The following is a 14,689-nucleotide window of genomic DNA, read 5'->3' on the forward strand; positions in this document are numbered from 1 at the left end:
AGACATCTTCTTGCTTCTGCTTGTCTTCACTGCACTGTTGTTTCACAAACCCCTCTCAAAATGTAGGTGTCACTAAGTCATAGTCCGGAACTCACAGACACTTATGAACCCACCAGGTGGGTGCAACCCACAGGCCATGTACAGGCCATGCTTCAGCTTACACTCATACTTGTGTAAATTCACGTGACATGGATACTACCTTGTCAGGCTACTACTGTAACATAGGTTGACATGCAATTATAATTCCTGTTGCCTACTAGCGCTACTTTTAAATTACGTCTTACTTTTCCTCATCTCCTCACTCTGAGCAGCACACAATGTCTCTCTCTCTCCTCCTCTCTGTCTCTCCTTCCTTCAGCAGGCTTTGACAGTGTTCCAGCTTACGCAGCATGTAGAGGCAAGACAGGATTCTGGAAGCTAGCAGTGACCTGCAGCCCCGCTCCCTCTGAAAACCAGTGTGAGAGGACGCAGACAGGTGTGAGGAATCTAGCGCCTCGAGCCCGGGCACAGAACCGAAGAAAGGCCACTGTCTGGCCATCCACAGACTGGACACGAATGGAGGCCAGGGTTGAACACTGTGCTGATTCAGGATACTCAAACAACCCTGAGGGGAAACAGCAAACATGCTAAAGTCTGGGAGTAAAATCTGTATTAGCTGAAAGGTCATAGTAAAGAGAGTCTCGTGAATAAGGCATGATTCATTTTATTAAATGCGGATGGATTAGTCATATCTTTGAATAATAAATGATTATCTATTGTTAGTTTAAAGTAACTTTGTAGTTTCCCTTAAACAAGCCTGGGCATTTAGCTCTAACAGAACATTTGATTAGAAGCCTGAGTTAGATTAGTCATATCTTTGAGCAATATACTATTAGCAATTATCTTCTTAGTTAAAAGTGACTTCTAAGCTTTACTTAAACACGTCTGGGCATTTATCCCAGTTTACCTCTAGAACAACTGTTTTACCAGAGCTCACAAGGGCTATTTTTGTCTGCCAAAACGAAATCAACTTTTCTTCTCATATTTCCCAACAGCAGGAGTGTTTGCAATGGCGCAGACTGTCTCCTAACACAGCTTCACCAAAAGGGCAGCAGTGGGCTTGACCACAAAGCCACAGGCTTGCTCCTGAGTGACTAAGACTGATCACTGGCTCTGAGCCCTGCTTTCACTCTACTATCTGCTGTTTGGAAACAACACCGGCACTGTAGGCTAAAACCACAGCTGTTTAGCTCTGCAGAGCAACACGCTTTCCACCACCACAGGCTCACTCAGTCTCCAAATAAAAGCAAAGGTTTCTATATATAGAGCGAGTGCAGAACCGCCTGTTTATAACACCTGTATCGCGGGCAGTTCGTTCATTTAAAGGGGAATTCCACCCATTTTCCAAAAGTTGCTTAAGTCAATCATTAAGATGTAAGAAAATATCTCTCAGAGTGTTTAACACGAAATGCAGCACTCTGGAAAAACTACAGAATCAGAACTGTTCACCACAGTGGTTATAGAAAAACCAGACGCAGAAGTGATCAAGGCCGCTAAAGGCTTTCTTACATGCAGTAATTTCAGAAAATGGTTATTATGAATGGCTCTACGCATTTCCTGATGTCTAAGACATTAGTTCGAAATTGGGTATTGGCTTGAGACCCTAACAAAAAGGTCACGCAAATCTGGAGGCCCTATTCCAATTCAAGGCTTCCTTTACTTTATGTGGAGATTTGTATGACACTGGTTCTCTAAAGAACCATCCAGGTCTTTAAGTAAAACATAGAGGATCATTTATTAAGATTAAGTTTATTAAATTAATGAATTGGTGTATTTGTTTCTACCATTTTCAGTATTACATACAATTGAAAATCTGTAGTTTTATTGGTCATTTGAACAGCAAATAAATGGTCTGTTTTGCATTGTAGACACTGGATCATCATTTCAATCAAATCACTCTTGATGACTCTCTTTACATCTTAACTATTTAATTATGCAGCGTTTTTTCCACCAAGAAATGCTTCTTGTTGTGTTGTCACACAAACACCTATCTCCATGTTTGCAAAATATAAATCTGACAGTTGTTCTTTACATTGTGCCAACATTTCAGAAGGAAAGGACCAATAGAAATGCTCCAAAATCTTTTTACATTGACTTCCACTGAAAGAAAATGTTGACCTTTTACACATACAAGTGTTTTCCTGCCGGACAGCGATGGTGTTGCTTACAGTAATGCAGCTTGCTCTTCTCTACAGTCAGAACAGCAACCGCAGCCACTGTTAAAGGCCATAACCAGCTGGAACACACCAGTGGAACCTAAACACACTCGCCAAGGAAAAACCATGGACCAGAAAAGCCTGAACCAGTGTAGGCCTCAGCGCAGCAACGTGACTCTCAATTTGAACCCTGAAACGTTCTTGAGAAGCCAAAGTGTCCACCGAAGACAGGCAGCTACCACAAAAGAGAACTAGTACTCCAGTGCACTGCTTCGAGCAAAGCCACAGTGCAAGCAGTCGGTCAGCATCAGCCACTGGGTGACATAACAAGATTATCTAGGCAGTGCGAACGTCAAGCTGACAAATTCACACTAAAACTTGCTGTGCAACAACATGCAGTTTTACAATTTCCTAATAAAAAGAAGGTACAATGCAGTCTGGGACAATTGCGAAGACATTACAACAGGCACATTTCCATCGATGATACAGCTGGGGATGGAAAACGCACAGTAGCTAGAAAGCAGTGGAGATTAAGGTCGTGTGTTATATAACATTATCAGACAGCAGACCGCAAACTGGGGAAAGAATGAGAGGCAGTGGAAGACTGAGGCAACTCCAGGTCCGCAATTGCAACCACTTTGAGTTTCCTAGGTGGAAATAAGAGGTTAAGGCAAAAAACAGGGCAATAGGGGGAGGTTAGGCTGGTCTCTGCTACAACGAAGAAGGCTGCAATCTCCAAGATGAGCTGAGCAAAGTCCACTTCATGGAGATAAACAAAACTACAGACTTTTGAGAAGGACTGAACCTCCTTTCCTCATCATGTCCACATGTTACACAGATTACATCCACACTCTGACTGGCAGCAGTGAGCAGCCCAGGGCTTTAACAGTGTTGCAGTGCTTTACAGGGCACTACAGCAGTCACCACTTTCATAACATTGGCTCTGAGTGAGATTGAGGAGTTTTTAATGCTGAGAATTAGTAGCTAAAGTGTCTGACCTCTTATTCAGTTTATAATAGGACTTATTCAGCAAGTAAACAGAGAGAGGGGGGGGAGGGGGGTGAGGTGTTCCCCTTCAGAATACCACCCTAAATGACTGAACAGAGGTCCAGACTTGCTGTCAAAGTGGCAAAAGCAAGCAAGCCATCACAGAAGGGCAAAAGTGAGCCTGTTGTCTGAGTGGTCGTGTGTGTGAGGACCCTCTGCATTAACCTACCGCGGTATCGTGATACACTTGGTGTTGACATCCTGAGTTGTGATGGCTTTCTCCAGCTCGTCCAGCTGCCCCGTCTTCTTCAGCTTCTTCACAAGGCTTTTAACCGCCTTCTCACACCACTTCTCCTCCTGTCCATTCTGCTCTCCCTTCTTCCAGCCCAAAAGTCTCTTCACGATAGGGGGAGTGAAAGGCAAAATTGACATGTTCACAACTTCAGCTGCGTGCCTCCTCGCTCTGCGGAGCTTTCATACACACATTCAGAAAAACTGAGAAAAGTGTTTTCAGCTAGAGCCCTAACTCCAGATGAAAAGAAAAATTCAAAATAAGTAAATAAAGCAGATTTGGGGGAAAAAAATCATGAGCAAAAGCGCTCCGGGCGAAGTAAAGCGAGGCAGACTACTCCGACTCGTCTGCGTTTACCATACCTCTCCCTGCATGCGCTGCCCGCGCAACACCGTTAGCACGGGTGTTTTTTGGACCACTCCGCTGAGAAAAGTAGTCCCCACTCCCATCTGTTTTTTTTTTTTTCTCTTTATAATCTATAATATTACTAATATATTCCCAAGCATGTGCATATACACTATGAAATTGCACGGTATCTGTTGTAATATGTATTTCCCCCCCCCCAAAAAAAAATATCAAGAGCGAATTTGGAGTTTGCTCAAGTTCAGACTCCTCCGCCGGCAGCGCTGTAATGCGGCTCCTTCTGACGTCACCAGCTGAGTCTGCTTCTAATGCAAATAAGCCACAACCACAGCGCGCGAGCTCACAATAGCCCACCGAGAGGAGTTTCCGAGGGCTGTAAAAGCGTGGGCTTCACAAAGCGTAGGTTTACAGTCAACAACAACACAACTGGCTCTCCTGACGTAGCCCTGAGCGTTGTTTTGGGGGGTCTGGCAGACATCAGACCCTCTGTAGAAGTTCAGAAAGTGAACCTAACTCTGTATAATCGGCTGTATAAGACTGCTTTGTGCTTTTTTTCTATCTCTGCCTCGTTGCAGAGGTCCTCTACTACAGAAATGCATACCCAAGTTCTGCAGGGGGTCTCAGAGTTGAAGGCTGGTGCTGGCAGATGTAATATCAACCATGGAAAGCCTTGTTTTTAGTCTAACAATGATGTTTTATGCTTATTTGCATAAAAGGCAAATGGAGGGGGTGGGGGGCATCTGTCGTTTTCCACATACTAGAAGAAAGATTTAAGTTTTGGTAAAAATTATGATCTATTGTTTACATAATACACTTATTAGACCAGTGTGATCTTTCAGATCTCAAACAATAAGGAAATAAAGCCCACCCTAGCACCATAGCCTCACATGCCAGTACTCAGTTATAGTGTCTTGCTATAGTACCCATATGCACTATAAGACAGCACTACATGAATATTAGTGGAGGTGGAAATGTTATGGATTATTATTATGATTATTATGTCAGTGGGCAGTGACATAATAGGGTTGTGGGTTCAATATCTGGGCTCGGCAAGCTGCCACTGTTGGGCCCCTGAGCAAGGCCTTTCACCCTCTCTGCTCCCTAGGTGCTGGAGGTGGCTGCTCACCGCTCTGGGTTCACTAGTCCTAGTTCACTAGTGTGTGTGTGTTCACAGTGTGGTCAAATGCGGAGTACACATCTACATGTACATTTTTACAGCATTTAGCAAATGCTCTTGTCCTCATGACTTACAAAAGTGTATATGTGCACCCTTACCTTTATCAGTACTAAAAAGCACTAGAAATTTGACATATTTAAAAAAGTAATACTCTAGACATACGTTTGCTGTGGAAGTGTTTAAAAGTTGGACGTTTCCTCATCATATAATTCCCTCGCAGCCTCAGATTGTTATGAATGCAGTAGCTGGGCTCATTGTAGAGTTTTATTGCTCCACTTCCTTCTCCATTAAACTTGCTTGTAAAGCCTGGACAATAATTACCATTAGACGGTGACTCACAGGAAACGAGAGGGAGAAATTGAAATTTGTAAAGTAATTAAGCGCCTCCTTCCCTTACTCTCTACTGCAAAGCATTATGCATGTATAAAGTAGTCCGTACGATAAAAAAAAGAGAGAGAGAGAGAGTTCCTCAGTGGATGGAGCTGCCAGACATTCATTCATCTGATATCCTTCAAGGGCGGCTTTTTTTAGGGCCCGAAAAAGAGCTGAAGGATGCCACACCAGGCATGCAGAAAACCTGCCCCAGCTTGCCCCCCACGAGATACAACCCCATATTTCTACAATTCCTGGCAAAGACAAATCTCAGCGTTAAACGATGGGGGATTGTCAGGCGACAGCCTTCATGCATAAGCCTTGGTGTACAGTGGTAGTTGTGTTCTGGGTGCAGCAGTTTAGACAGGAAAAATGTCCCTCACGTTCCAACATCTCTGGTTCTCCAGTGCATTTTGCAACCCCAGTCTTGCTAAAGGCCCGTGTATAAGTAGCAATAAAAAATATGTGATGTTAAAGTTCACTCTTCTAGGTTAAAGTAACACTCCAGCATTTCCCTCCTAATCTCTGCTCCATCCTGTGCATCTGCAGCATATGGTCAGTTATCGCAAACAGTAATTTCACCACACTTCCCTGTACTTAGTAAAAGAAGAGAAAACCCGTTGACTCTGCACACCGCTAATAAAAGCCAGAGGGTAGTTACTTTAGCAGGAACCAGTCCTTCTTAAAGGGCTCTTCTACAGAATTCAGGAGCATTGTGAAGATGTGTCCACCAGGACGTATTTTCTATATTAAGAGCAGGGGATGGTGGGGCTCGTTCTTCCTGTTCCCAGCTCCCAGGCACCCATGTGTTTGCACATGTGCTCACACAAGTCCCTTAAGCATATGCCAAAGGGGTGATAAGGTCAGAGTGCCGAGAAAAGAAGTGTGCATGAGAGGGCCAGATGTTCCCCCTGAAATGCAAACAAGGCAACACACGGCTCTCATATACCAAAATTAAAGTCGTGTCTGGATGATTGAGGGGCTTTCTTCATTTGCGATGACGATGTCTCATCACTTGCATGTGTTTGTTGTACACAAATAGTGCCTGAAAACACTGTATTGCATCCATAGAATTCACATAACTTCGGTTCTGCGTCTCCCCTTTTGATAGAATATTTTAAACATTGTACTGCATTTATTATATTAAATATAGTGTTGTAACATTGTTCATGTCCTTATATTTGAATCAAGCTAAATCACATCACATAAATACTAAAAGTGCTGGATACTGAGATCATTTGACATTTGACATCTGACATCAACCGATTGGCACCATGTCTAATGCCAGGTATGGGCTAGAGGTGTATAAAGCCCCCCAGCTTTGGGCTGTAGAGCAGTGGAACTGTGTTCTTGGAAATGAGAGTGCTCCATTAAATACTTTTGGGGTGACCTGAATGCAATCAAATCCTTACAGCAATGCTTCAAAATCTAGAAAGCATTTCCTGGACAGTAGAGACAATTACTCCAACAAAAGCAGGATAAACTCATTTTTAATCACCTTGATTTAGGGAGAAACAGTGAACTAGCAGGTGTCCCAATACTGTCTATATAGTGTGTATTTCAGCAGTATATATGTTGTTGGCTGTAGAAACACTATAGGCACTTAGAAAAGGAGTGATGCCTTAGAAGAACCACTTTTGGTTCCACTAATGACCATGTCTGTAATAGAGATGGAACCTTTGCATTGGTAAAAAACCTTTACACCAAATGACATGCTTATGTGGGGCGTGGAACGTTGGGGGAACATGGGTGGCTCCAGGTGGGAATGGGCTCTGAATGGGTTTGAGTGGGACCCAGTTTAGGCTTCCCAAATGAGCCCAATCGTTTTAGCCCACCTACATCTGACATGGGTCCCATCTAGGCCACCTTTGCACTGCACAGCCCAGATGAGGCTCATGTTTAACCTCTCCTGGTCCCATCATTTTTGACCCTTTTGAACATCCATATGTGGGGCCAATGTGGAACCTGAAGACAAATCTTTCTGGTGCTCAGTTGGGCTACCCATACAGGCCTCACATGGACATGGTTAGCTGGGATGGTTCTTTATGGAACTATAAATGTTTATTCTATGGCACCTTTACTTTTAAGAGGGTAGCACATAATAATACATACAATAATCACAGGTGCAGTAACCAGTTTTCTGCAAAACCCTGAGATGAGCACTGAAAATAGGTAACTATTTTAACTATAAAATAGTAACTATAATAACTCGCACATTAATACACAGCAAATGTATTCTAATGTTAGTGCTATTTCTATTGAACAAATAAACACTCACTGCCCAGATAAACAGCTGTACACATCATGTTCTCTACACATTTCTTTGGACAGTAGTGTGCATAATTACAATACACACATATTTTTATATATGCAAAGCAAAATACAGAGGCAAGTTGTGAAAGCCTTGTTCTCTCCCCCTCTCCAATGGTGCATGTGTGTTCCTCTCTTAAAACGGCATGCTAATGGTGCTAAAAATAAAGCGGCTCACAACTCAGCATGGCCGAGGCCCTTCCTTTCAGTTATTTTGGAGAACCATCAGTGTATATTTTCACATCCTCTCCTGCCCGCCTTTCCCCTTTGCACAGCCCACATGGTAACTGTCAGTGGAAGCAAGAAAGACAGCACTGTGGCAAGAAATCTAGACCTAAGTAGGGTCAAGTGGAGGTCTGCTTTCAGACATTTTTCATACGTAAGGCATTTCAAGTTGTGAAATGGATTGTTTTTTTTTTGCTGTAAACATTTATTCAGTTCACTAAATGTTTTTTGCCTTCTTTTTATTTAATCCTCATTTTCTAGTTGTGTTGAAAAGTAGTTCTGGCCTTTTCTATAAAAGTCTTATTACCAAGATCTTCCATCCTGATCTGTTAAAGTGATTAAATTTCAGCAGAGGAAAACTGAATATGCATCTACTCGTCGTTGCTGTTGTTTGTCATGTCTATACTTGTGTGTGTGTGTGTGTGTGCGTGTAACTGGGATGAGCCTATGAGTTCTGCCTGTGCCGTCTGATTGCAGAAGCCAGCACAAGCTCAGCACCTGTTTATTCCCTTAGGGCTGGAGCTCCAGGACAGCTGGTTTGGGGTGTGTGTGTGTGTTTGTGTGCATGTGCGGGAGTGTGTATGGGAGTGTGTGGGGGCAGGGGGGCAGATGGGATCCAGCAGACAGATCCAGGAAGAAGTGAGGGGATTTAGGGTAAGTGTGTATGTGTGTGTGTGTGTGTGTGTGTATGTGTGTGAGTGTGTGAGAGAGAGAGAGCGAGAGGAGAATTGTTCCACACAATAGGCGATGTGAATGGGTAATGACCATGTACAAGTTGACTGGTGATAAGGCCATTGTGCATGCCTGGTCTCAGAGGGCTTTGAGGATTCAGAGATGGAGGGAGGAGAGGATGAACGGACGGATGGAAGGATAGATGAGTGTGTGGCTCAGCTGGGCTCCCACAGGAAAGCTTGCAGGATGAATAAAGGGAAGCATGTGAGCTCTGTGTCACTGGCTGTGAGCACAGCACTGGGGCTGAACTGATAAGGGGCTTTTAGGGTAGCAATAAAGCACAGAGCCTGGTGTGGTCTGAGGGTGGGCAATGTGGTAGTTTGTTATTGTTATTGTGATCCACTATACACATTCCCGAGAAGCAAATGGGTATCGTAAATACTTCAAAGGCACTTTAATATTTAATGAATAAAACAAATTTGGACCAATTTCAGACAATACGATAACAGCAACCAGTGTTTATTACCGAACAAACTGAGACAAACGAAATGCTGCGATACATACACTATGTGTCCAAATTTGAGGACTCCCTTTTAATGCATTTAGCCACTGCTAATAGAACAGGACTCTAGAGCAGATAAAGATGAACCAATTGACACCATGCCTAATGCCAGGCGTGGGCTGGAGGGGAATAAAGCCCCCCAGCATTGAGCTGTGAAGCAGTGGAACTGTGTTCTCTGCAATTCTTTTGGGATTAGTTGGGCATAAGGTGGGGTAGTGATCATCCAACATCCTGACCTCAACACTCTTGCTGCTAAATGCAAACAAATCCTTATAGCAATGCCCCTTTAAAATCTAGTAGAAAACCTTTCCTGGACAGTAGAGACAGTTACTCCAACAAATGCAAGATAAACTTTTAGTTTTTTAATACCTTTAAATTTGGAAGAATCAATGAATAAACAGGTGTCCCAATACTTTTGTGCATATATAGTGTATCTTTACAGACTTTGTATCTCCAAAAACAACAACTTTTAGGGTGATGAAAAACCTTTCTTATGTTCCACTAAGCACTTTTGGTCCATTTTTGTTGGATCATTATTAAATTTTAATATAAATATTTAAATATATAGACTTAATGTAAAGAAGTGTTTTAAAACAAGGTATAAGGTTTTTTTTAACTGTAATGATATTAAGTATATCTTCGAGCATCTCTAAAAATACCAACTTTTCAGTGGAACTGGAAGTCATTTTGGACTATTTCTTTGATCCATATATTACACTTTGACATAATACAAATAAATAAATAAATAGTGTTTTAAAATTATATAAAAAATAATACAAAAACTAAAATAAAAATAGAAGTAATGTTTTGTTTCTGATGTGCTAATATGTGATCAGTTATCTTTATCACGTATAAACAAACAAGAGGAAGAGTAGCATCATAAAACTGTCTGGTTTGAAAAACTGCTGGATCTTTGCCAGCATGCTGTGACTGACAGGTGTAGAGAGACACAAAGCCAGTGCAGCCAAGACCTGTGTGTGTGCTATGTTTATGACCGTACCTGAGAAATGTGCAGCTCTGTAGGGTGTTATTACTGCTGATTTTATGGAAAGGTTGAGGGAGGGCGCGGTAAGCCTCTCCTGAATCTTTCTTGGCAGTCAGTCACAGCTTAGAGTCGTGGTTTCTGTCTTATAAGGCCATCAATCTTACAAAAGATTCAAATCTGATGTAGCACATGTTGTTCTGACAGCCCCTACACACTCACAGGGACACCATTCACTACCAGCTTCACCCATGACCTTTTGACCTTTGAATCTAAGATCTCAACTGTGATCAAGGCCACCTGCACTAATGCTCTGAAATATACACCAGTCAGCCATAACATTAGCACTACTTGCCTAACATTGTGTATGCCCCCCCTCCCCCTTGTGCCACCAAAACAGTTCTGACTATTCAAGGCATGGACTCTACAAGACCTCTACTGGCACCCTATGGTATTTTTAAGCACCAAGATGTTAGCAGCAGATCCTTTAAGTTGATCCGGTAAATTGTGAGGGGGGCCTCCATGGATCAGAGCAATGAGCCCTAGATACCCTTGACCATGTTGCCGGTTCACTGGCTGTCCTTTCTTAAACCCATTACCTTCAAGAACTGTTGACTTCACGTGCTGTCTAATATATCAACCCCCTTGACAGATGCCACTGTAGATGTGTCAGTGGAGCTTATGTTATGGCTGATCAGTGTATGGGGTAGCCCCATTCACACAAACGCTACTTGACACAAACAGCATACTGGAAGCAAAGGTTCTTAAAAGGCTCTTGTTTGGAAGCACAGGTCAAGAGAGGCTCAAGAGAGAACTCATTTACAATGTTTTTTTAAAGAATCATCCATTGAAAGTTTCTTTTAGGAACCAAAAGTGGTCCTTCAGCCCATGCTGAAACTGACTCATCACTTCCTGGTTTCACTCTCACTAATCCACAAAGGGCTGATTATAAGTAAACGATGTAAATGATGTATGAGATGTGCTAGAAATGAACTTGCCTTGCTTATGAATTAGAATCGTCAAATTTTAGCTGTGATGAACAGAACTGTATATCGCTGCTGTCCAATGGAAAACATGTATCTCCATTTTTATCTGTTTTTAGTTTTCTCCATCAGTTTTCCTCCCCAATTTTATTATATCCCCATTTTAGATTATTACCCAATCTCAACTCATTAATGCTTCCTCAAATCACATGTGATGCTCCCAAAACTGGGAGGAAGAGGCTGACACATGCCCAAACCAGACACGCCAGGTACCCAGCTCTGATGCATCGCTATCAGATGCCCGTGCCGGCCAGCATCACACTAAAGTGATGTGGGGCGAGAGAGAGACATCAGCCCACCTGGAGAGATCAATTGTGCGCTCTCTTTTGGAGCATTGCTGTGAGAATTTGATTGCATTCAGCAACAAGAGCGGTAGTGAAGTCAGGATGTTGAATGATCACCTTTTCACCTCATTCCTAACTCCCCATCTCATCCCAAAAGTATTGCCTCATAGAGTCCTATTCTATTGGTAGTGCTTCTTTACAGAGATCACATAAGCTGTGTGTGTGTGTGGGGGGGGGGGTGCATTTGCATGTGTCAGCAATGGGTATAACTAAAAGTGGATGCATGCATTCATTAGATGGGGTGTCCACAAATATTTGGACGTATAGTGTAATTGTTTGTTCTATAGAATCTCTCCCCCCCCCCCCCCCTCTCTCTCTCTCTGTCTGTCTTTCTCTACCTCTTTCAATTCTCATCCATTTCATTTGCATTTCTTTTTGCCACGACTGTACCATATATTGATATACCCAATGTTAGGGGCCTTTACATCCCTGTAGCCAGTGACTGACATTGGACATCCTAGGCTACTCCAGAGCATCCCATTCTAATGCCATTGCTTTTCTGTGGAGACATGTAGTGTATGAGCTAGAGAAGAGGTATACTGTACCTCTCCAGGTGACTCTAATCATACTGTTATTAGTAATTTGAGGCCAACTAGCAGGCTTTGGACATTCACATTATAAACGTTCATTACTGGAACACAAATAAGGAACAAAAATGGTTAATATGGTAAATGACCCCTAACCTTTGAATGGTAGAGGAAATCAGCTTTGCATACAATCAGCTTACATGAAACTCAATGTTGGATAATCTCTACGTTAAGTACCTTGAGTTTGCGTTTGGTAAACAAAACAACAAATTCAAAAATGTTGAAAAATGTTGTTTTACACAACAGCAGGAAATCACAAGCATGAGGCTTAATCGAGAGCTTTCCAGATTGCACATGAGGCAAGAAGCAGGCTCAGATTCGCTGGTTCACCTCATTACTTAGCCTGATGGAATAAGACTTTTACATTTATTAACAGTCGGCCTTATGAATGAATAACGTTGATGTTTTACGCTTTTACTTACTGCTGGACAACGGCGGCTTGAGGGCCTGCCAGTAGATTTATATTGTTCCCTATAAGGCTTGTGTAACTGAAGAGGCCGTGCGTGCTGTTGCACGTTCCCACTGAATCACTGTGTTTATACTGCTGTAGTATTTGCCCAGGATGAGTAAAAAGGGCCACGTTTGGGTCATGGAGTGCACACATACACACACACACCCAACATATCGCCTCATATAGTTTAACTGCAGCGCTAGTCTGCGCGGCCCTACTCCAGGGTGCTGATTCACACGTTAATGTGTACACAGGCCTGGACGCAGCCTGCTGAGCTGACTGTTCTATTGTCCTAGGGGGTGATGCATGCTAGATTTAGCACACGAGTCAGACTCCAGGGTTTACTGAGTATGATGGAAATTCAGCAGAGAGAATGACAGGGATTACTGGGTGCTGACTCAAATCTCGCAAATTTGCATCCATATATGGTCACTGGGCCACTGACCCAAGCAGTCTTTGTCATAGGGCCAAGATAATGTATAGGAGCGCCTCTGGAAGTTGCATATGCATTCATGCTGGGGTAAAGTCTGAGGTCAAGTGTGTTGCTATGCTCCACCTTGTGGCAACAATGCCACAGTACATGATGGCAATTTTGCCATTTCACTTTACGTGGCTTGGAATTATAATGAGTTTCTCTCTCTTTCTTTCTAATTTTTCTTTATTTCTTAAGAAAAGGACTTTCCAGGTACATTCCACCATTGCGCACCTCTTCTATCCCTACTTTTGCCACTTTTGCATGTTTTATATTTAACCACACAGACTGCTTTTTGAAATTTGAAGCCGTTCCAGGGCTGGACTGTGTGGGATTGTGTTAACAGTCTGTGTTTTGCTTCATGTTGGGAGTTTCTGCACGTCACTGAGAAAGCTTCAGTGTGGACGCTTCAGCATGGAGGCTCTGAAGGGGCTCAGAATGGCTTCCCAAACAGCCTGTAATTTATAATTGAACCCTGTGCGCACACCAAGAGCACTCAAAACACTCGTTAGAGGAAATAACAGAGCTTAAAAATACAAGAGCTAACACGGCATGTTATTTTCCCTCCACCTCCTGCTCTAAGTGGCAGGGCATTGATTCTAGGGAAATTGCATGTCTCTACATCCTATGATTTAGGACTATTCTTATTAGTAAGCATCACCTGGCATAGAATTAAATGCTTTTGGGTGTATACCAGATAGTTCAAAGAACATGTGCATATGTAGATCAACACATATCGCTGCTGTTGGACAAAAAAACAAAAACTAGTATCTCAATTTGTGCCATTTCTCACTTTTTGATATAGTCTAAATCTGGCATGATGTTCTTCACATTGTGTCAACATTTCGAGATGACGAAAATGGACCAATAGAAATGCACAAGACAACTGAACAGCAGATCCTTTCAGTCCTGTAAGTTGAGAGGTGGGGCCCATGACCCTGGCGCCGGTTCACTGGTGGCCCTTTTTGGATCACTTTTGGGACTTGATATTCAAATACAGAGCTTAAAAGGGACAATCTGACCAAAATGAAAGATGTGATCATTGCTCCCTTTCTTAATAAACATGCCTATTTGCCTCCTACAGTGGTGCCACAACACCCCTGGGGTTATATTACTGGTTTAACAACAAGGAAAGCCTCCCTCTGATGATGTCTCTTGAAGGTGGGAGGAGCTTTGAAAATAAGCAAGCATTTTAGGGTGGATAGGGTGAGCTAATGTTGCTGTTTTTCTGTATTTATTAGCCTTTACATCACTGGTATGTGCATTTATTTACACTATGTGGACAAAAGTACCTGCTCATTTATTATTTATTTTGAAATAATGTCCAGGGAAGAAGGTTTTCTACTAGATTTTGGAGGTGGAGGAGCATTGCTGTGAGGAATCAATTGCTGCAGCGTCCCAATCCAACTCTCCAACCCGTCCCAGGATGGAGCATCATCCGTCATTCCAGAGAACACAGTTCTGCTGCTCCACAGCTCAGTGGCTTCATACCCCTTTAGCCCAGGCCTGGCATTAGGTACGGTACCAATAGGTTCAAGTTCATAGTCACTGTGGGGAGGGATTCTCCATAGTTGTGTTATGTATCTTAATGGGATAAAATCCCCAAAAAGGACGAAAAATCATCAATATTACCAAATCATAGCAGAATACCACCT

At 42.7% G+C, this 14,689-nt stretch overlaps 1 protein-coding gene across 1 annotated transcript in view; it reads right to left on the reverse strand.

The window, feature by feature from the left end:
• smad3a (SMAD family member 3a) overlaps positions 1–3,827 on the reverse strand; it is a 34,423-nt gene extending 30,596 nt beyond the window's left edge. Inside the window, exon 1 of the mRNA XM_072671071.1 lies at positions 3,412–3,827. Coding sequence (XP_072527172.1) covers positions 3,412–3,614 — 203 coding nt within the window. The 5' untranslated portion in view covers positions 3,615–3,827. The remainder of the gene's footprint in view (positions 1–3,411) is intronic.
• Between the last annotated feature and the right edge of the window lie 10,862 nt (positions 3,828–14,689).

Source organism: Salminus brasiliensis, chromosome 25 (assembly GCF_030463535.1).
Source record: "Salminus brasiliensis chromosome 25, fSalBra1.hap2, whole genome shotgun sequence".
Classification (NCBI taxonomy): domain Eukaryota; kingdom Metazoa; phylum Chordata; class Actinopteri; order Characiformes; family Bryconidae; genus Salminus; species Salminus brasiliensis.